The sequence below is a fragment of the Oscarella lobularis genome, chromosome 20 (assembly GCF_947507565.1).
Source record: "Oscarella lobularis chromosome 20, ooOscLobu1.1, whole genome shotgun sequence".
In the NCBI taxonomy this organism is placed as follows: Eukaryota; Metazoa; Porifera; class Homoscleromorpha; order Homosclerophorida; family Oscarellidae; genus Oscarella; species Oscarella lobularis.
In genome coordinates this window covers 548,196-569,612 of record NC_089194.1, presented here as the reverse complement: position 1 = coordinate 569,612, position 21,417 = coordinate 548,196, and the positions used below count along the sequence as shown (strand labels likewise).

The window sequence follows — 21,417 nt, the reverse complement described above, 5'->3', positions numbered from 1 at the left end:
AGGTGACGATGTGTTTGCATTTCATACCCTGCGACCTGACGTTGAAAAGTTTGAGAAGTCTTTTTTGCCAGACACGCTTCGCGCTGGTTTACGTTATTTTGGAACCGTTCAAGCGGTTAATAGGGTCGGTCTTGCGACAGCTCGCTCGACTGACGGCATTTTGATTGACGTGGAAAAGCCTTTAGGTGGCGTTGTTTACGACGGTGATCAAAAAGGTGACATCGAATTTCAAAGTTCGACGTCTGAGATTGTCTGCACATGGCACGGATTCTTTGATCGCCATTCATTTATTGATTATTACGATGTTGGTTTTACCGCTTCAAAAGTCAATGTCTCTTTTGAAAGAGCCGGTCTTTCCCTCGTTAGAAGAAGCACTAACATGACTCTGGTTCACGGTCAAAGGTATTATGCTGTAGTGAAAGCAGTTGATGCAGCAGGATTGAGTTCCAATCCTGTTTTCTCTAATGGCGTTTTAGTTGACGTTACTCCTCCAAGAATTGACCGCTGCGAGCAATTTGGCGACAATATTCTGAGCAACGTTACTCAAATAGCCATGTCACCAAGAATCAGCGAAGCAAACAAATGGTCTGTTGTTCATGGCAAGGTCACTCTATCACCAGATTCCGAGTCTATCTTTCTTTCTGGAGAAATCAGACACAGTGTCTCTTTGAAAGCGTTTACAACCTATGAGCTTCTAATCACAGCTAAAGGACTTGGGCCAAGGCACTCTCAACACGTTCACTTAATGGCTCCTGGAATCAGCCAGAGCATTTGGATCGACAAGCGGGGAGGCAGTGGAAGGTAGATCAGTGCATTTAGATTGGTGTTATAGTTTGAACATCATTAATTAATCAAATTTTAGGTACAAGTTTTTTTTCACGTCTACTAGCATAACAGATGGTTACCTAGTTCTAAGCGCAAAAGCTACTTCGGCGAACTTACTGCAAATTTTCTTAGTGGAACTTGCTGCGTGCTCTTTCAATGCTACTAACGTTAGCTCCGGATTTTACGGTAGTCTTTATTATTCTAATTCGGCACCTTTGGACTTTCACTGGTCAATGACCGATTTGGAAAGCTTTCTAAGGAACTATCAGTGGTCTGCCGGCACAGTCGTTGGAGGGCAGCAACTGGTTTCTTTTACGTCAACGGGAACCGCCTCTGCTGTTAGACACCATCACCTTACAGTTCAACACGGCACGAAATTTTACATTTCAATTCTCGGAACTAATTCTGCTGGTTTATCAACTATTATTCACTCACCAGAAATTACTGCCGATTTTACTGCACCTAAACTAGAACTGCGACTCTCTATTGACGGCGTTACAAACACAGTCTCTTTAGATTGGCTTGGTACACATGACGATGAAAGTGGGATTGATTTTTGCGAATGGGGAATAGGTAAATATTCATCACAATTTTTACATACTAATGTATCTACGTTTGTGTTTGTGTTTGTAGGAAGTATGCCGCTAACTGACAATTTGGTGTCATCGACTAGGGCGCTCATAGGAGCTACTTCGGCTTCTGCTACCGTTATGTCCCTGACAGATGGCGATGACGTTTACGGGTTCGTTCGTTGCAGTAACTTAGCAAGGTTGACGTCGGAATTATCGACATTTGCCACTGTCGTCCAGGACCCACCTTCGTCCAAGAAAGCCTATTTGCGACTGGAAAATTTTTACGCTACTTATCGTAAAACATTAAATGGTTTTCAAGCCGACCCAGGTCAACTTCACTTTTCGTGGGGAGGATTTCACGATTCTTCAGGCATTGCTTATTACGAGTTCAGCGTCAACGGAAGCGATTTGTCAAGCGACTGGACTCCAACTGGTTTGCACACAAGCACGGCTTTGAAAGATCTAAATATGACCTCAGGAACGGAGTACAACGTGTCTGTTCGAGCTGTGAACAAAGCTAATATCAAAAGCAGCATTTTATCGAAGTCAATCACCATTCTGACGAATAAGCCCAAAGTCACCGGTAAGAAAGATTTCGTAAGAATATTTTGATTACATGGATTTTTACTAAGGGATACCGAAGGGCAAATGGGTGGATGGAAAAGACGTTGAAATCTTTTGGGGCGGCTGTTTTGGGCAGGAGCCAAGCAGTTTATCACATGATCTCGTATACGAGCTATCCGTCGGATCAGCGGAAGGAACTGCCAACATTGTTCAGTGGATTGAACTTTACTCTACGAGCTACAGGATTCCATTCAGTAGCGTCAATGGTTTGCAGCAGCTGTTTGTTACAGTTACTGGAATCAATGCGGCAGGATTGTCCAGCACCAGCAAAGGAGTTATTTCAAGATACCAGTAGACGTCTTTCTGTGTTGTTTGTGTATGTATAGACGGGAGTTCATGTACGCGTAGGTGTAGCGACTCGTTCATTGGTACGTTTCTATCACGTGATTTTGCTTTTTAGAAGTCTGATCGTCGGCGACCGTCTCGTGGATTCTGCATCGTTGGATGTCTTCTCTTAGAGCAACAGCGGTCTTTGTTGCTCTTCTACTTCGCTCGACTTCAGGGGACTCCCATCAGGGTACCCAAGCCGGAAAAGTTCAGCTCACCTTCGAATACGATTCAGCAAGCGACGTTTCTGGAGGCGAAAAGCTCGATTTGAAGGCAAAGGTAATGCATAGATTGTAGTTGCAGCTCCTGCACGGCGCGTTTTAGTCTCGTTTGTCGAGTTTACATGACGCTGGCGCACGCGAGCACCTGCCCCTCCCCCGGCCGTCGCACGAGCGTTACCTTTTCTTCCCAGCAGTCCCAAACAAAAACGAATTTTTGCATTTCTCAAGTTCTGTACATTAGTGTAAATGAAAACACGAGAAGCATTTGAAATCTTAATTATTGCAGAATGTACGTATTTGCTTTTCGTTTTCAGTTTCACGTCGTGTGTGAAAGCGACGAATCGATAGAGAAAGTTTGCTCGCTCACCGTCGATGAAGTTGTCCTGTTCTCGCCTAAAGCTTCAGGTATTGAGTATGCGTAGGAGTTGGCGGAAGGGGCGTCATGCATTCCCGTGTTTGTTCGCCCAGTTACTCTGACCTATGGCCTGCCGTTGCAATCAGAGCGCGTAATTGACATGTCAAAACGGTACTTACTTTAGTTCAAATGTTCTGTCAACTTCATATATACTTAATTAATCCGTTTTATAATTAAGATTTCTTTACCGTTTATCTTCGTTGGGACACGTTCTTGCCGTCTTCTATCCTGAGCAGGAAAAGACGGATATTCTTGCCATGAAGAAAGCTTTTCTAAGCCTAATCACCGCTAGACTTGAGGTTTGGGGTATCTTTCTTTCGAGTTTCATTTTCTAATTTTCATTCTTAATTGAAAGCCTCTTTCCGCCTATCGCGTCATTGAAACAGATAACATTGGTGAGTTTTACCTCAACTATTTATTTATTAGTTCTATGAAGTCTTTGGATTTTTTAGGGCGTCACCTGACATTGTATCGCGTTCTTGGTGAAAAAGACGGGGTTTTTAAGTATGACAGAGTGAAGCACTTCGACCGAGACACCGACACAACGTCGCAATGGCACCAAAGAGTAGGAGTTTCTTTTGAAAAGTGCAGTCATCAATTCTTCTCGTCTCTCTAGAAAATTCATTACGATTCTGGCAAAAAGGCAATAATTTATTCTGATGTTAAGGAGAAAATTTACGTTCCGGACAAAACTTCAATGTCCGCTGATTTTCCTGAAGATACGTTTGAAGGGGACGAAGAAGGAGGTAACGAATAATTCAGCTTTTCTGCTGCGTTTTAGCTATTCGTACTTTTTTAGATTTACCCTCTTTTTTCGCCTCGTCTCAGTCTGTAGTTCGCTTGCTTCACGCAAAGAACGTCGTTGTTAAAGAAACAGAGTTTTCAATGGCCAGTCTCGTCAGAAGCACCCTTGCTACGAACGTAAATCTCCAAAGCTCACTCTTTTTTTAAGTATGTATGTACTTCTATTGGCAGACTAAGCGCGATTACGTCCACTCTGCTGATTACAAAAGCAAGATAAAAGAAGCGGTGTCTTGCATGGCTAATCAATCGTCTGGTACGCGGAAACCTTATCTACAAGTTTAATGTCAATGTCATATTTACTCTGTAGAGTCTCGAACCTATCGGCAATGCTATGGCCAACTCTATGATGTGTTGCACGAACTTCCGCTCAGAAATTTAGAAGAGGTGTCTCGACGGTTTTTTGACTCTCGTCATCTGTTTCAGCCGAATTCGTCGACCGTGGCCTTCTTTGAAAGTTTCATGGGAATCGTCATCATCGAAGGTGGCCGGTTTCTTGATCTGCTACTTCGTCAAATTCTCTCTTTTGAGAGATTGAACTGCGACTTGTTACGCCGAGCACTGCAGTCGCTCTTTCTCATTCAGCGCCCTTCTCCCGTAAGCTGCAAATTTTTTTGTAACGTAGTTTTTATGACGTTTCTCTTTGGGCATAGGATCTTCTCGAGTACGTAAGACGACTGGCCTTCGATAAAAGTTCTTCACCAGGTTTGCATTCATTGAAGAAATCCTGAGAAACGAGATAACTCGTTCTTTAGACGGAATCGGAACATGTAATGCATCTGACACTGCTCAACTTCTTCTCGGTTCGCTAGCTAATAGTATAAGAAAGTTTCATCCTTCTTTGGCCGATGGCGTGGTGGAGCAGCTAGAAAACTCGCTCGATGAAGGTAAACTCCGATGACCAAGCATGTTGACAGGCTTAGACTGATCCTAATTGTTAAAACTAAACTAAAATAAATTGTATTCCTTAAAGTTTGTTTACTTTGTAGGTGGACATGAAGAGGTGCACCGAATCGAGCGCTCTGCAGACGAGACGCTGTATCATCAGGATTGGCACGAGCATCAATACGGTAAAATGCGCCTAATTCACAGCCTCGGCAACGCAGCTGCTCCTCGATCCCGGAACGTTCTCATTTCCTACCTCAACAAATCGAGCTCGTTGTCAATACTAAAGCGGGCCGCAGCTCATGCCTTGGGCCAATTCAGGTGCTCAGAGGTATGAATATCATAGTTGACGCAGCTTCCATCATAATTGATAAATTAATTATTATTATTAAGTCTGCTAATGCGTTGTTGGCTGCTATTGAATTAGAGGACAACTACTCGGTGCACTTGGAAGCTCTTCGTTCATATTTTGGACACGAAAAGAGAAATAATGTGTCGCTTAGCAAATCTTTGGCTCGCAGGTTAGAGCCTATTATTTATCGGAAGTAAGTGTTTATGATTTTTAAATAGGAAAAGCGAGTCTTCGAAACGATCGCGTCGATCCGATTCACTTCTTTCGTTTTCTCTTGAAATTCCTACTTTGTCTTGGAAGAGGTCAGTTGGCTCGTCGAAGCTAGGTGCGTCTTTTGGACTCCATTTTGAGAATAAGTTAGCCTTGGATCTTGGTAAGACATGATGTCTTTTGTTCTTTGTTGTAGCGTTTGTTTTGGCTTATATCTAAAGGTTTACTAACAACGGATTTTAACGGAATTTTCCATGACGAGATAGGAGTGAAGGTTCATCTCGGAATCATTGGCAAGCACTTTGACATTTTTCGTTTGAGAGCGTGTTTTCGGGGTCATCTGTCTCTCGACATCAATGCTTTAAAGGTTACATTTTTATCGAAGTTTATTTGTAATTTTACCTTTTTTGTAGGATTTTGATTTTGAAAAATACGAGGCACTGCTAGAGGATTTCGAAGAACTTGCTTCGGAATTGCCTATTCTACTAGATGGTATTACTCTTTCCCTTCAAGATTTCGTCTGCGAAGACTGCTTGGAGAACGTTTTCACTGACTTCTCTAAATTCTTTGAAGGCGTCCCAGATACTTTGATTGATATATGGCACTCGGCAGATGACGCCGGTAAGCGGTTGTTCCAGTTTTCTACCTTGCCGTCGACACAGCAAGCGGCGTCATTGGTGCAAAATGTTGATCGACTTTTGTATAATATTACGAGTGAATTTTCATCGCAGTATGGGGTGAGTACTTGACGTCTGTCTGTTGATAGATTTTTCGATAAGTTGAAGGCAAAGTATAAATTGGTAAATCTATGCAGTTGGCCCTCATCCAAACCCAAATTATACGTTTAATGAGTGAAGTCCTGTCCTTTGGTTTCACTAGCCATTAATCCAATTTTCTTGCGAGAAGGTAAACTTTGTCCTTTTTGATTGTTTTGAACTTTTGCTCTCTGGGCAATCAGAGACTTATCTCGCATACGCATTTAAGCTTTTTTGATAAAAAATCGTCAAGTGTTTCAATGGCCCAACCATTTTTTTTCTGCACTTTGATTTGCTATTTTGTTAGCTGGAAACTATAATTTATAATTATGCGAGTTTGTTTAGGTGCTTAGCGAACTTGTCATGGTGAAAATGCCGTATTCTGCCTCGTCAATACGCAACTCGCTCGAAGTCTTTGCTGATGCGTTAGGCACGATGTACGACGCACCGCTTCAGTCGATATCTGCAGGCGAACAAGTGGTGAAAAAGTAAGAGCAGCCTATTTTTCTTGAATTGTGCAACGTTTCAATAATTCCATCCTATAGAATTTCTAGTTCTTTGGCAATTATGCATTCGGCTAAAGAAACTTTGTTTTTTGCCATAGGTAAAAGCTCTATTGATTGAGTATTAGCTGATCAGCTCCCGTTCTGTATTTAGGAAGCAGTTCCAACTGGTCTATTGCTCATGATACGTCGGTTGATTATTTGCAGTCTGCTCATTCATACATCAGAGTGCTGAAAGCGCATCAACTTCAGTTAGGTGTGTCTCCTCCAGACGTTGCCACTCCGGTGAGAAAGTGAAATAGAATTTTCAGATTTTTCTATTTAGCTTGTTTAATTTAATTAAGGACGGTCGTGAACGTTTTATCGTCAATGAAACGATTCATTCCCTAATTCGAGCCGTTGACTCTTTGGAATCTCTTCGCGATCTGTCAGTGCTTCTTATGAGCGCATTTGACACTACTTCCGGAAAAATTTCAGGTGTCGAGACGGCCTACGGGATGTTAAGAAAAGAGTGAGCTTTCTTTTTTTCGAGACTATTCGCTTACCTCCTTATTGTATAATAGTTTCGAAAAGTTAAGAAATGTCGTTTGGAATATTTTTGGTCCCATGTTTCACGTGGACTTTCCGCGACTCATGCGAAAGTGCGACTCGGATAGCGTCTGCAAGTGGTGTGGAAGTTTTCCGACGAAGGGTCGGAATGGGCAAGAAGACGGAATCGATCTTCTCACCAAATTCAACGATTCGGTAGGTATAGATTATAATTTGGCTTGAGGCGTTGCAGGCAAAAGTCTTTTTGTCTAGGTGGTGTCGCCGTTTGAGGGTACTGCCATTATTTCCGGTCCTAATCAGATATCTGTAACCGGAACAACAGGGCTATTTCGAGGCAAAACGGCTGTCATCACCGGTCTAGTTTGCGATCGGTACTTTACAAAGGAACGATCTGTATCATCAGGTCAAGTTCTTGGCCACGTGTCCGATAGCCCTTGTCAGTTAAAGACCATTCATGTCGCCATTAAGCGCGAAAGCTGTGACGGCGTAATGCACGTCGTTGATCCGAGCCCCTATCTTAATTTTCCGTTAACGCCACCCCTGAAATGGGTTCAAGATTGCAGCGAGTTTAAACTAGTTCTACTAGGCAAGACGTTCGACGCTGGACAATTAGGAAAAGGGGCTCTAAAATTGGTGAAGCGTTTAAGGAAATACTCGTCTCGTACGAAAAGCAACTATGATGATGATGATGATGATAATGATGATGGGAGAAAGCGTAGCGTTTCCGAGACGTTACAGTTATACAAACAAAAAGTTAAATCGGCGGCGAGAAAGGGTGCAAGGACCTTGAAACGTTTCTTCAAAAGTCCTAAAGAATCGCTCAAGAATGGGCTTGCAAACGTAAAGTCTTCCATTGGATCTTCGTTGGAAAGTTGGAAAATGAGTTTCAAATCAAAGCCCGTCATTGAAACAGAAGTCGTCATTGACTGGGATTCTATCGATTTTTCTGGGTTTGGTAAAGACGAAGCGTCGAGGGAAGAAAGACGCGTGAGAAACGCTCTCGACTCTGCCAGAGACGCACTAAGCACGTGAGTAGATACGTTTCGAAATTTTCAAAATTTCACTGTCCTTTGCAGGTCGTCGTTGTCGTCGATACCCAATTATCAACTCGGCTTCCAATTTTCACCGTTGATTTCAAAAAACCTCTCTTCGGTTCGATTTTTTATTCAAACGCTAAGAGCTGCAAATTTGATGTCGGAAGCACGCTTGCTTGACGACGTCGTCAGCAGACTGCTAAGCGCTGCAAACGGACTGACTTCACTGTGCCAGAGTCCATCGTTGCTCACGGATGTCACATTGAAAGCGCTTCGCATGAGACAAGGATACACCGGTAGCAATGAGACTTACGAAGATGCACTCGGACGTCTTTTTGATCCTCCATCGAAAAGTAACTAAATAATTTAGGTATTTCTTGTACGGTATGTTTTTTCTTTAGTGTGTTTGTTTAATCAAGCTATTGCCTATGGCGGTAAACAGTACTGCTTTTACGCCGACGACTGCTCAAGCGTTTGGTGCTGTTTTCCTCTCACTAACCTGGTATGGGTAAAGTACGTCAGTGCTGGAATCGCTTACAGCAAATGCACGAATAAAATTGTTGTTACGTTTGGTTCTTGGACAGGACAGTATGATACTGTTGGTAAGATATAGTTTAATCACTCTGAGATATTGGGACTTTTTTGTAAATTTATATGTAGGTGCGCTTTATGCTGCTACAGTTTCGAATCTGTTTAACGACGACTTCAAAGTTACTCTTTCAATAAAAGTCGCTCAAGTTGATCAATTCAGTTTTTCTGTTACTCTCAACGGATCAGCGTGTTCTTCCAAGCTCCTAGCTTGTTCGTCACTTCAGTTTTTTAGGCGAGCTTTTTTCAACTCGACGTTCATTCAATGTAGATCAGGTTAGTTATTAGCAAAACAAAGTATCTTTCTTTAGTAATATGTCAACATGGCTTTAATTGCGTATCTATTATAGGCAGTCAAAGCGATATCTTATCTCGCGATATCGTACTCGATCTAACGTTGGCTGAGTTCCAACAAAAGCTAGTACAATATTCGGTTTCAGATTTTGTTTTGCATTTGCAAAGCTACATTTCGAACGCTTTATTGTTTCAGGTGTGTAAAAGAACGCTCTTTTCGCTCCTATTGGTTTAATTTTACGTGTAGCTTGTTGAAATGGAAAACTTTCGTATGCCATCGGTCAAAACGGAGTTTCCCAGTCAGGTCGATTTTTGTAAATCGTTTGAGACGAGACTGGCGTTTCCTCTGAGATCGGCATTTGTTTTAAGAATTGAAAGGCGTTTCGGACCTGTTGTAGTCACTTTTAGTAAGAGCTCGGAATGCATGCGCCTATCCTGCTATGCGAATGTAAAACTTTTTTCAGCTTTTGGAGTGAGGCTCACGTTCGGTATAGGCCTGCGTCTTAGATCCTGCTTCCTTTCCATGAAAAATACGGTACTGCCTTTATTTTTGCCGTAGATTTATTCTTTTTTAAGTTTAGTTTTAATTAGCTTTCGATTGGGCCTACAGTTGTTGTTGAAGCCTACGGCGGAGTCAGCATCGGATTGCTAGTATTTCACATTGGATTAACAGTCCGAGGAGAGATACTGAATACCTTTTTTCCCTTGAGTCTCAGTTGCAGTTTTTCTAAAGTTCCTCTTTCTGTTGGGTGAGTGCTTACGCGTAACTTTTAGTGTTCTCTACTTTGTTTGTAAATTATTCGATTTGCTTTGTAACAGTAATTTCTAAAATTGATTTTCTTTAGAACGAGTCTCGATGTCGAAATGGTACCGTTTGCTGTGTCAATCTGGGTTGAAGTGTCAATCGGAATTGGACCATTCTTCGCCGTCGTCTTCGAAAGCCGCCTATGGAGCTACAGTGCTCGTCCAATTAAATCAAACATTTTCGCCATCAATAAGAAACAGTCGGGCTCCTCACCGCCTCTTTTTCACCCGCCCGACCCCAACTGCAATCGCCAGTGTCGAGTCGATCAATTGGCCTCTCGCTCGCCGACAGATCCCGCAGTCGAAGTCGAAGTGGCCGTCGACGACGACTCAAGTGACACCAAACTCTCCTTCAGCGTCGGAACGTATAAGGGCGGCAACGACGTTATAAAAGAAGCGGCAATGGGCGGCCACGTCGAGGCGTTCACCACCCGTCTGCCATCAGGTATCCCTCTCTATTTCAGCGTCAACGCAACGGACAGAGATCGGCAGTCGAGTTTTGCTCATTGCACGCTTCCGACGTACGACGTAACGCTTCCTAACGGTCGCATCACGCCTCGTTTTCAAATCTCGAGCAATCCGTCGACTATTCTTGCCGACGTGTCCGTTCGCGACGACTCGGCGCTCGTCGTCCACAGCGTCGCTTCGATCGGACTTACAGCCGGTCATTCGGAAGCCCAACCGTGGGAAAGTCTCCTTTTCGACGCGGCAGACGCCGTTTCGTCGCCCATAGACGACGCTCTCAATCATTTCGGTTCGCCGCAGCCTGGCCGTCTCGACGCCTCTCCGGTTGGCGTTAAGAACTTCTACGCTGTTTCAGATTGCGCCAAGTTTTGTCTTGGCTTTACCGTTCGCTGTCTGTCGTTCGATTATCACTATCGCACTTATGAATGTATCGTCTATGCGGCTATCGTGGGTCACGGCGTTCATCTTCTTTCGTCTGATTATTTTCATAATTTTGAACGGGTTGGTGTCGGCTACGACAGTTTCTTTCAAACGCGCGACGTAGAGTTGCGACACAATCACGTCTACTACGTCAATGTCATATCGGAGAACGTTCTTGGCTACACGGCTCTGTTCACGGCGAAAGGAATTCTCGTCGATTTTACGCCTCCCGAACCTGGTCTTATACTCAATGCATCGATTGATATGATTTTAGCTGACGGATGCAATGCTTCGGTTGCACAAGTATGCGAGGAGACTACGCCGAGACCTAATCACCGGTAAAGTCGAATCGAGTGTCCGACTAGTATATGATTTCTGTTTTAGAATTATTCATGATGGACCTGGTTCTAAGACTATTTTCAATGGATTTTTTCCTTTCGTTGATATGCTCTATACTACTCACAACAACTACATAGCTTGTACGTGATTTCATAAATCGACGGTGCTTTGTCCATTATTATTCCTTTTTAGGTAATTTTCACGGTTTTCATGACAATGAAACTGGCATCGGCAACTACACTTGGGCGGTTGGACGCAAAATGAGAAACGATGACGTCATTTCGTTTCGTGACCCGCATCGCCACCATTTCAGCCAGCAGAGTTGGACGAACTCTGCGTTTGATTTTGTGTCGCCTCTTCTCTCTGACGGCTTCTACTTCATCACCGTTCAAGCTTTAAACACGATTAAATTCGGTGGTTCGTTGGTGACAAGTGTCGTTCACACGACACCGTACGCAGTGGATACTAATCCACCTGTTATCTACGACATTCAGTTTGAACTTCATCCCGTTTTAGACCGATTCACAATTACTTACAATGCCAGGTAGCCTTGTTATTTTATACGTCTTTCATTTATTTATTTATTCTTTTCTTAGTGACGCAACGTCGGGCATCAAAGAGGTAGATGTCGGAATGGGTAGGACTATATACGACACTGACTTGCGCGCTTGGTCTCGACACGGCCACGCAGCGGTGGGAAAGATTACCTTTGATGTTGACATTCAGCCCGGAGTTCCAGCGTGGGTCAGGCTGCGAGCCATAGACAGAGGTAAAGTGCCTGTCTATATCTTTTTTTCTGGGTTGGACCGTAATTTCTTAGTTGATCTCTGGACGTCTGGTCACTCACCCGACGTCTTCGTGTTTGATAATACTCCACCGCATGCAGGGCACGTTAACGATGGACCGCCTCACGGGCACGATCTACAGTTCTCCTCCGTTCTGAATGGATCGCTTTGTGTCAATTGGGATCACTTTTATGATCCAGAAAGTGGCATTTCATGTCGCTCTCTAGGCGGCGTAGGCAGAGAACCTGAAGCATACGACGTCGTTCCTCCAACGCCTATTGATTATTGCGACCTGAGCGCTTGTTTGGACGTTTCTCTTCTCGTACACAACACAACTTATTTCATTACGCTAACGGTTTTCAACCAAGCAACTCGCAAACTCAACACATCTGCAACATCAAATGGAGGTGAGTTGAGAAATATAGATTTTTCTCTTCTCGTACCAATTTATGGTTTCTAGTTTTAATCGATCACACACCCCCGCTAGCTGGTCTGGTCAAAGATGGTCGCTTTCTTGGATACGACTTGAACTTCTCTGGCGACGACAGTGCCGTTTATTGCAATTGGGATGGATTCCTTGATCCTGAGTCTCACATATCAGCGTTCTACGTGCAGTCGATAATCAACGGGTATACGTTTCCTAGACAGAGCAGCAACTCTTTTGAAACCTACGCTGATGTGAGGAACTCAGTTGACAACGGAGATCGTGTCGAGTCCGTCGTCATAGCAGTCAACGGTGCCGGTCTCGAAACTAGAAACGTAACCGACGGCTATCTTATTGACACTTCACCTCCTCTTCTGCGTAGCATTGGTTACACGACGCCGTTGCAATACCGCTCTGATAAGGACTCGATTAGTGCTTATTGGTCTTATGAGGATCCTGAATCAGGCATCATGCGCTACGACGTCGCCATTCGTGTAATCAAGCGCGGAGTCGACGTGACCGTTTTTCCTCGTGGCACCAACTGGGATGAAATCTATAATCCAAGCAATTTTGTGCAGTATAGTCAGTCTGGCTTGGATCTCGAGGATGGAAAAACGTACAAAATTACCGTCAAGGCTGTCAATCGTGCAAATCTCATAAGCGTCCACGAGACAGAACCGTTTACGGTGGACTCGTCGCCTCCTGTTGTTTCGTTTGTTCTTGTTGGATCGTTGGATCCTTCCGAGGACGAGAACATTGAGGCAACCAAGGGTTGGGTTGTCCAAACGAGTCGCGATGGCATTCTCTCCAATTGGGCTGGTATTGATCCTCACAGCGGTATTGACTTTTATTACGTTGCTGTAGGAACGAGTCCAAATGCGACTGACGTGAGTCACGGATGGAGGATCATGACTTCTGCAACGAAGAGTGCTTACCTAGACAATCTGTCTCTCAACAGAACAAATGAACAATCTGAGCTCCCGTTGTATTACGTTTCTGTGGTGGCTGTCAACAAAGCCGGTCTGCAATCTCCTCCCCAAGTTTCAAAACCAATATTTGTTGAAGTTGGTGACGTCAGTGGTTTTGTGAGCGACGGAGACGAACCAGATAGCGGAGGCTTTCAGCGTCACGGCTTTGCGGTTACGACAAGATTTTTCGGGTTTGAAAGCGAGCGATGCGGAGGTTTAGCAGACTTTGCATGGGCCGTTGGAACTCGACGTTTTTCGAGCGACGTGATGTTGTTTACTTCCGAAGGAATTGTCGTGGGAGAAGACGGAAGTGGACACGCTCAAATACCTATTCGGATTGAGAGCGGTGAAACGGTTTATTCCACGGTTCGAGCACGAACGCGTTGTGACGACGGTTTCGTTGAGGCGACGTCGAACGGAATAACGATTGACGAAGAAGAGCCTTTGGTTGTGCTTAAATACAATAGCACTGTCTTTGTTATTGAGACAGAGTTTGAGCCCATCACTCAAAGTGGAGAAAGTGGGAGCACAAGTGCAAGTGGAAGTGGCAGCGGAAGTGCAAGTGGAAGTCCCAGTGAAAGTGCAAGTGGAAGAGCGTCTGTCGAAGAGCCGACGGTCGTAACTGAGTATAATCGAGGTCAGAGTATCGGTGATAGTGGTCAAATCTACGTTGTATCCTCTGATTTGGTTCAAATTTCGTGGCAAGGCAACGACACTGGGAGTGCAGTTCTAGGATACAACTTAACTACCGAGTCGTTTCCCGAAAATTCTATTCAAGTTCTGTTGCCAAGGGGAGAACGAACTTTTGAGGAGAGTTTCTCTTCGCCTCTCATTCTTGTTTCTGATGGAAGTCCAACTTACTTTTCTGTCATTGCCTCCGACAACGTCGGGCATCGATCAATGGCTGTCATTGGTGCAATCACTGTCGACTCGACTCCTCCGTCCAAAGGAGAGCTTCACTGTCCTTTAGCTATTCCCTCTTCTTCTCAGGTCAAGTTTGAATGCTGCTGGGCTTCTGTTTACGACGAAGAAAGTGGCATATCCATATACCGCGTCATGGTCGGCGATTTTCTCGGATCTTCAAAGTACTTCGGTCCGTTTGATGTTCCGCTCTCTGCGAGCTGCTTTGATTTTGAGTTCTCCTTGTCGACGTTTTACAGTTATTACGTTGTCACTTTGGAGGCGTATAACCTAGTAGGACTCAAAATGTCTTTGGAGGCGACTGTTCGCGTTGCGACAAGCCTACCTCGTCCCGATAGGGTGGAACTAATCAGTGAAGCGTTTTACTTTAAATCTGGATTGTTTGAGAGCAAACTGAGCGCTCCTGTATGTCAAAAGTCTCAAGTCGTCTTTCACGTAAAATGGACAAATTTCACCTCTGATCTTGTTCCTATTCGAGAGTAAGCTTATTGTTTTAGGGCAGTTGTTTTCTTGTAAATGTTTTGTTTTTTTTAATAGGTACCAAATTGGCTTAGGAACTTCAGAAGGAGCTGCAGACCTTTACTCCTTTCGATCTGTTAGCCTTGCCAACACAGCATCAATTTCTCACTTAGCAGTATACCCCGGTACGACAATTTTTGCGACTGTGAAAGCATTTGATATAGCTGGTCTGTACTCGGTGAAATCGTCAAACGGACTTGTGATTGCTCACTCTACTACGATAAATGTGTGGGATGGACTGGGCGTCGACGACATTGACTTTCAGCAGTCATTGACCGTCATATCAGCATCGTGGCGAATTGACGACTTCTGTCCGCCTACTTATCTTCAGTGGTTGATTCGTCGCATCGACGAATCGTTTGTCACAGATAAGGCTAATCTATCTTCTTTGTCACTTTCTGCTTCGTGGCCCAATCTAAACCTGGAGGATGGAAAAACGTATTATGTCATTATTTTTGTGCAAAACGCTATGGGCTTTTGGACAACTTCGCGATCTAATGGTGTTACGTCCGATTCTCGTCTTCCGTTGCCCAGTAGAGTTTTTGACGGAAACTACCTCGGCATTGATTTGAATTATCAAGCGTCTACCTCTGTCATCAAAGCCAATTGGGAGCTTCTTAACACCTCATCTAGCCTTAAAGACTGGACACTGTTTCCAGTCAGATACGAAGCTGCACTTGCTAATGATCTTCAGTTATTGGAAACCAGACGCAACGTCGTTCCTTTTACGGACGTTGGACCTAATTTCTCAGCGGTGTTCAGAAATTTGTCGCTCTCTCCTTATCAGCAGTATTTTGTCATCGTGAGAGCAACTAGCAGAACGGGAGCTTCAGTCGAGAGTAACTCCAACGGAATTTACGTTGGATTTGGACCTGAGCTTCTTCGAGGAGGAAAGATCGTCGTGCCGTCATACGTCAGAAACGGTTCATTTTCTTTTCAGTTTTCAGATTTCAATTCAGATCCGCCTATTTGGTTTTACGAATTCAAGCTCTCAAAGAGCTTTAGTAACGAATCAACTTGCTTAACGTCACTGCCCAATAGTACTTTTACAGAGGCAAACGTTGCTAAGAACTTTCGATTGGATTATTTCTTCAACGTTGGCAATAACGTTAATTTGAAGTTTGAAGGACTTCCTCTGCAGCATAGCACTCGCTATCACATTACCGTCAGAGCAACAAACGAGGCTATGCACTGCAAAGTAATCACGTCGTCGTTTCTCGTCGACCGAACACCTCCTGAAGCAGTCAACATTTCGGTTGGGCAACAATACGGCTCTGTTATTTATGTCTCATCGAAAGAGTCGCTTTCTGCTAGTTGGACGTTTTTCCCTGACTTTGAGAGCGGCGTGAAAGATTTCAAAGTGGGACTTCAAAAATTAGTATCTTGCGATTCCAACGTTTCTGATACTGACGTTGTAGTTGACTTCATTTCAATCGGAAACGAAACCAGCTACACTTTCTCAAATTTGTATTTGCTTCCTGGCGTTGCTTACGTAGTCAAAGTGATCGTTCAGAATCGAGCCGGATTCTTTTCCCGCTCTCAAACAGATCCCATTTTTGTCGACGTTTCGCCTCCTGTGGTTGGATTTGTGAGTGACGGGCTGCAATGGGGAAACGATGTCAAATTCCAGTCATCCCTCGCTCAACTTGGCGGTTCTATTATGGTGGGAAAGCCAGCAGTCGCCTGCAGGCAACAAGCATTCAATTTCACAAAGAAACAAGACGGCAAGAAGTGGAAAACGTTTGACTTGAGCAGGCTACTCATTGGCTCGTCAGCTGTTCCGTCTATCTTCACTTACGATCCGAGTCAAGTTTATTTTTCAAACGATGGTTTGCACTTCGGTTTCACTCGTGATTTGGTAGCGCGAACACTGCTGTCTGCTTCCACGTTCGAGACAATTAAGCTTAGCCAGGATTCAAAAATAGAAATACTGCTAAAGGCGGCGTCAGGAGATCGTGTAATGACGTCGGTGGTTGTTTGGAACGGACCCAATGGTACACTGGGCGATATTTCAGAGACTGAGTATCAGAGTACCGACAACTTTTCCGCGAGCGAAGAGAACATTGATGACAATAACGACTTTTTTAGCGGATCTGGTTCGGGCGGTGGCGAGGTTTCCTCTAATTCGGTCTATGAAAACGTTTCTGTGAGTTCTTTTGGTGCACCTAATGACAGTTTTGCTGCGGTCGTTTATCCAAGCCTGGGCATGAAAATTTTGAAGACTGGCAAAACGTGGTTTTTACTTTTTTGGTGCCAGTTCGGCAATGACACAGAGGAGCCAATTAGGCAGTGGATTGCACTGGATTTCGATCCATCATTTGACTTTCACAAATACGCTTTTAAATTCGGAGTAGTCGAAACGCAATCATTTCCTCAAAATATGATTGAAGTTTACGTTGACGGCAGTCTTGTCGAAACCGTAATTGGAATTCCTGAAGTATTTGGATATCCTTCTCTGTCCTTTTCTGTCGGAACTCAATTCGGTTTCGTTCCTCCTGTTGTCGACCCTTTCTTCCTACCAAAGTCCTATGCAGTTGTTAAGACTTTAGTTCTTTCTGATATCAAAGCCAATTGCGATCTTGAGTCTTTTTACGATTCGGACAGCCCTGTGGCGAGCGTCGACTTTTGTGCAAGTTCGTCAGCCACTGACACTTGCGACGTGGCGCCATTCCAAACAATCCTCGAACCATGCATTACCTGCTCTAATCGGTGTCAGCGTAAATGTTCAGAGAACTGCTCTGGCAACGCTTCTGTCATAAATTACACCTTTTCTAATGTGACGTTGTCTACTTTTTCTCGGAAAACGTACAGCAACGGCAAAGTGGTTTTGTTACCGGCGCAGTATTTCATTGTCGCAAGGGTTAGAAATGGAGCGGGCTTAGTCTCTACGTCCGTGTCAAACGGCTTCGTGGTCGACACGACTCCTCCGGTCTGTTCAGTTCTTCAAGTTGATCCCTCTTGGTCGCTGACTGAGCCTTCTCTGTATCAAGGCACCAACTCTTCACTAGCTGCAGTTTGGGTTTGCAACGACAGCATAAGTGCAATTTCAAAGTACACATGGGCTTTCAAAGAAGATAACGTTTCTTCTGTAATCGCTGGAAATGCCCTCAGCTCAGAGTCGCTCCTCAAAGTAGATCGTCTTTCACTAGAGCACAACAGGTCATATGTTTTTGAGCTTAGTGCCACAAATGGCGCAGAACTGCAAAGTACTCTGTTTGGAAAAGGAATCATCGTCGATGTGGAGCCGCTCGTTTTGAGCAATGCATCTTTTGTGATCCTTTTTGCTCAAAAGCGCAGTTATTTAAACGAAACGTTGCATTTTATCACTCGAAACGAGTCTGGCCGGCTAGCTGTGGCGTGGAAAAGTCTTCCAAAGCACGTTGGAAATATTGGTTTGTAAACTCAAGTCTAAATTTCAAATTTAATTAATATATTTATTAATTTGTAGATTTGGCTATTGGCTTTAGAAAAGAAGGCGAAGAAATTTTTCCTCGTACTCGTGTTGGCTATGGAAATGAGGATTCCTTTGTACGCATTCATGAAACTCTCATTCGTTTCAGTGAATCTGTCTTCAATTTGACTGATGTGGCTTCCTTCCACTCGAATATTAGGCAAACGGCTTCGGAAACGAAAAGAATTTTTAACATAGAGCCTGGCCGCTTCATATTTTTATCACTTTACTTGTCAAAGCTTTCACACCGGGAATCTCGTATGGAAACCAATGACTTGCTTATTCTGAGTTCGTTGTTAGGTATTGCTATAGTCTCGATGTAGTACCTGTGTTCTTTAGGGGATCATGACACTTTATTTGTTGGCGATGAGTCTCAACAGCCGAAGGCGTTTCAGAGTTCTGTCTCCGCATCAGTTCAATTTGAATTATCAGATTTAGGTTTGATCGAATTTTTCTTTTTAATTAATTATTTTTTAATTTTTTATTCTTAGATATTCTTCCTCGCCAAGCCGTTGCCGTAGGGTATTTAGAAAAGGAAGATTTCAATGTTGTCTACGATTCTTCCGCTGTTCCCGAATATCCCAACTACATTCAAGATCCTGATACCGGCAAATATCTTACGTCACGATTGCTCAAGTTTAGGTATATTGGAATTTCTTAAAAATATGGTTTTTAAATTCATTTATTTTAAATAAGGGTGCACGAGTGGCTAAGGCTAAGCTTTTTCGTATCTCCTCTCTCTGCGGAGGCTCTGAATGGCTCATTCGTGATAAAAGCCAGTTTTGACGGAAATCGGTCTTGGAGTCAGCAAATACCTGCACTTACCTACTGGGACGCCTGTAAGATCATTTCATTAACGTGTGAACATCTTTTACCCACGACTTTAGATAATCGCCAATGGCGTTTGGCTAGCGAAAATTCATGTGGTACGCAGCAGTCCATTGATTGGTCTCGGAGCTTGGTTTCGATAGAGGTATAGGTATAATATACTCTCAGATAATGAAATTAAAATAATCTTTTTTAGTTTTGTGACAGTTGTAAAACTTTGCAACTGTGCGGTAAATCTAGTTTCCTGACGACTCCAACGCAGTTCGCTCTTCATAAGGTCGACAGTCCTTTTTCCAACACCAAGCCCATACTCCCAATGCAACGACTTGTTCTTTCGATGCTGGAAGATAACGTTCTTCAAGTCAACCTGAAGTACTTTGATCGAGAGGGCGATTCAGTCGAGTTTGAACTGTCCAACAAGCCTACTATGGGGGACGTCTATCTCTCGTCAGACGGCCTTCTTGTCTACACGCCCTGCCTCGATTGCGTTGGCAAGGTGTCTATTGAATATGCCGTCACTGAAAAGGAAATTGATAAGCCAACTTCAGCTTTCGGAAGCGTCGAAATCACCGTAAACCTGGTGCCTGATTCACCCTCTTTCTACTTTTTTTCGAAACAATTGACATCGCCTAGAAAAGTTGAAAAAAGTCACTCAACTCTTTTTATACTTCGCAGTGAATTGGCCAGTGGAAGGGAATCACGCGCATCTTTCTTACTGCTAGCAACCGATCCGGATGCCAATTCAACAGTTGATATTATTTTCAATCAAAAATTGGGCGGCAAACTACTCGTTTCTAATATCTCCAATAACCAGACAGAATTTGAGTTGCCACACTTGCAGAAAACCTTGCAAGTGACGTACAAGTTTACCAACAACTTCACTGGCTCCGACGAAGTCTTATGCGTTGCCTTTGACGGAACGCTCTACTCCGAAATGTTAACAATAATAATCATTGACCGAAGCGTTAGTCTAACGCTACAACCTGACATATCTTTCACTACGAATGCAAGCAGTTCGGTGGCTTTGACGTTGAAGGACCAAACTAGATTGCCTTTAAAGGACGTATTTTTCAGTATACGGCAAACTCCTAAACTTGGTTCGGTCTCTCTTCTTGACAATGGAAGCTTCACGTACACCTCCTGCGGAAACTGCACCGGAACTGTGTTGATACGTTATATCATAGGAGCAGTCAATATTGTTTACGTCGGCAAGTCATGGCCTAGCGAAGGTCTGATCACTATTCGCATCAATAAAAAGGAGGCTCCTCGAGGCAAAGACGTCGTCCTGTATTATAGCAGAGGCGATGAAAGTTATTTTACTGAAGTCTCGAGCAACATTACGCTTAGGTTTGAACAAGGGGTTCCGGAAAATATTTCATTTGAATTTTTATTTGCTTCTTCAGCAAAAGACAAGATTACTGTTACGATATTTTATCCGAAACTTGGAAGTCTTTCCAAGTGCGACGTAGATGTTGGAAAAAGTACCCTGAACGTTCTTCTGCCAGTTACGGAGCGGTTTTGCCTTACCTACCATTCTGCCATGAACTCTACAGGGTACGACAAATTTGAAGTATTTGGAACGACTCAAGAAAACCTGATTTCGAAAAGATTCGTTGCCGATGTCTACTACTTGATAAACCCGTGTACGAATAAGCAATGCCGCGGTCCGTTGTCCGATCTCAACTGCACGAGTTTGCAAAGAGCGCACACGTGGGAAGACTACAAGTGTTCGTGCAATCCTGAGAGTCCGGACGACAACTGTAGAGAAGATCTCCTTCCATGCAATCTAAATTTGTGTCCAGAAAATTTTACGTGTTTCGCAGGAGACAAACTCAGTTTCTTTTGCCACGAGGACAACGTAACGGAACTAGAGAAAGACTTTTGCGAAACGCACTCATGCCCACCAGGATACGCGTGTGTTAGTCAAGCCAATTCTTTCGGCTGCTCTATGAAGCCTTCTACTGTAGCGGCCATTGCAATATCAATAGTTGCGGTTACTGTTGTCATGATTGTCGCATTAGTTTTGTGTAAAAGAAGACGAAAACGCCCGTCTCTAAAGAAGAACTATTCGTTAGAACCGGAACCTGCACTTCCTGTCTTTGTCAGTGATTGGCCGGCTTATGATTTGCATCAGCCGTCGACGCGAAGAAGTCAAAGTAGAATCAAAAGAAAAACTAATCTTAAAAGCCAGTCTTTAAAGCAAGGCAATTCGCTGTCGAGGATTCAAATGAGCCAGCGTAGGTGGAACGAACAAAATCGAAGAGAATCGTCACGTTCTGAGGAGGACGAAGCAGTAAACTCCGCAGTAACTGAGACGAACTTTAGCGATCTATTCGCGCAATCACCGGAAGACCACATTACTTCGACAGCTTTGGCGTGCCAATTTAAAAATCCGGGTTACGATCTTCAGGAAGAGTCCGAGTTTCAAGAAACGGCAACTCAGAGTTTGGAGAGAAAAGAAGATGTTTTAGAAGCCGCCCCACTCGACTCAGCCTCAATCGATTCGCGTTCTGAGAAGAACGAATCAGCTGTACTTTC

At 43.8% G+C, this 21,417-nt stretch overlaps 2 protein-coding genes across 2 annotated transcripts in view; both read left to right on the top strand.

Moving 5' to 3' along the window:
• LOC136198925 (uncharacterized) overlaps window positions 1-2,367 on the top strand; it is an 11,735-nt gene extending 9,368 nt beyond the window's left edge. The window contains exons 15-18 of the mRNA XM_065988993.1: window positions 3-801; window positions 863-1,398; window positions 1,459-1,980; window positions 2,030-2,367. Coding sequence (XP_065845065.1) covers window positions 3-801; window positions 863-1,398; window positions 1,459-1,980; window positions 2,030-2,316 — 2,144 coding nt within the window. The 3' untranslated portion in view covers window positions 2,317-2,367. The remainder of the gene's footprint in view (window positions 1-2; window positions 802-862; window positions 1,399-1,458; window positions 1,981-2,029) is intronic.
• The window catches only part of LOC136199247 (uncharacterized), a 20,562-nt gene continuing 1,367 nt past the window's right edge, over window positions 2,223-21,417 (top strand). Inside the window, exons 1-44 of the mRNA XM_065989421.1 lie at window positions 2,223-2,359; window positions 2,422-2,627; window positions 2,884-2,974; window positions 3,038-3,095; window positions 3,163-3,283; window positions 3,340-3,379; window positions 3,437-3,549; window positions 3,601-3,730; window positions 3,784-3,905; window positions 3,960-4,041; window positions 4,096-4,382; window positions 4,439-4,490; window positions 4,541-4,672; window positions 4,775-5,001; window positions 5,064-5,191; window positions 5,241-5,395; window positions 5,454-5,599; window positions 5,646-5,969; window positions 6,333-6,475; window positions 6,533-6,591; window positions 6,645-6,775; window positions 6,835-7,001; window positions 7,054-7,234; window positions 7,292-8,067; window positions 8,116-8,426; window positions 8,475-8,675; window positions 8,734-8,937; window positions 9,012-9,151; window positions 9,203-9,362; window positions 9,420-9,490; window positions 9,547-9,704; window positions 9,801-10,982; window positions 11,029-11,123; window positions 11,176-11,527; window positions 11,580-11,752; window positions 11,804-12,175; window positions 12,229-14,560; window positions 14,619-17,992; window positions 18,049-18,339; window positions 18,391-18,489; window positions 18,543-18,693; window positions 18,748-18,890; window positions 18,939-19,024; window positions 19,076-21,414. Coding sequence (XP_065845493.1) covers window positions 2,466-2,627; window positions 2,884-2,974; window positions 3,038-3,095; window positions 3,163-3,283; window positions 3,340-3,379; window positions 3,437-3,549; window positions 3,601-3,730; window positions 3,784-3,905; window positions 3,960-4,041; window positions 4,096-4,382; window positions 4,439-4,490; window positions 4,541-4,672; window positions 4,775-5,001; window positions 5,064-5,191; window positions 5,241-5,395; window positions 5,454-5,599; window positions 5,646-5,969; window positions 6,333-6,475; window positions 6,533-6,591; window positions 6,645-6,775; window positions 6,835-7,001; window positions 7,054-7,234; window positions 7,292-8,067; window positions 8,116-8,426; window positions 8,475-8,675; window positions 8,734-8,937; window positions 9,012-9,151; window positions 9,203-9,362; window positions 9,420-9,490; window positions 9,547-9,704; window positions 9,801-10,982; window positions 11,029-11,123; window positions 11,176-11,527; window positions 11,580-11,752; window positions 11,804-12,175; window positions 12,229-14,560; window positions 14,619-17,992; window positions 18,049-18,339; window positions 18,391-18,489; window positions 18,543-18,693; window positions 18,748-18,890; window positions 18,939-19,024; window positions 19,076-21,414 — 16,061 coding nt within the window. The 5' untranslated portion in view covers window positions 2,223-2,359; window positions 2,422-2,465. The remainder of the gene's footprint in view (window positions 2,360-2,421; window positions 2,628-2,883; window positions 2,975-3,037; window positions 3,096-3,162; window positions 3,284-3,339; window positions 3,380-3,436; window positions 3,550-3,600; window positions 3,731-3,783; window positions 3,906-3,959; window positions 4,042-4,095; window positions 4,383-4,438; window positions 4,491-4,540; window positions 4,673-4,774; window positions 5,002-5,063; window positions 5,192-5,240; window positions 5,396-5,453; window positions 5,600-5,645; window positions 5,970-6,332; window positions 6,476-6,532; window positions 6,592-6,644; window positions 6,776-6,834; window positions 7,002-7,053; window positions 7,235-7,291; window positions 8,068-8,115; window positions 8,427-8,474; window positions 8,676-8,733; window positions 8,938-9,011; window positions 9,152-9,202; window positions 9,363-9,419; window positions 9,491-9,546; window positions 9,705-9,800; window positions 10,983-11,028; window positions 11,124-11,175; window positions 11,528-11,579; window positions 11,753-11,803; window positions 12,176-12,228; window positions 14,561-14,618; window positions 17,993-18,048; window positions 18,340-18,390; window positions 18,490-18,542; window positions 18,694-18,747; window positions 18,891-18,938; window positions 19,025-19,075; window positions 21,415-21,417) is intronic.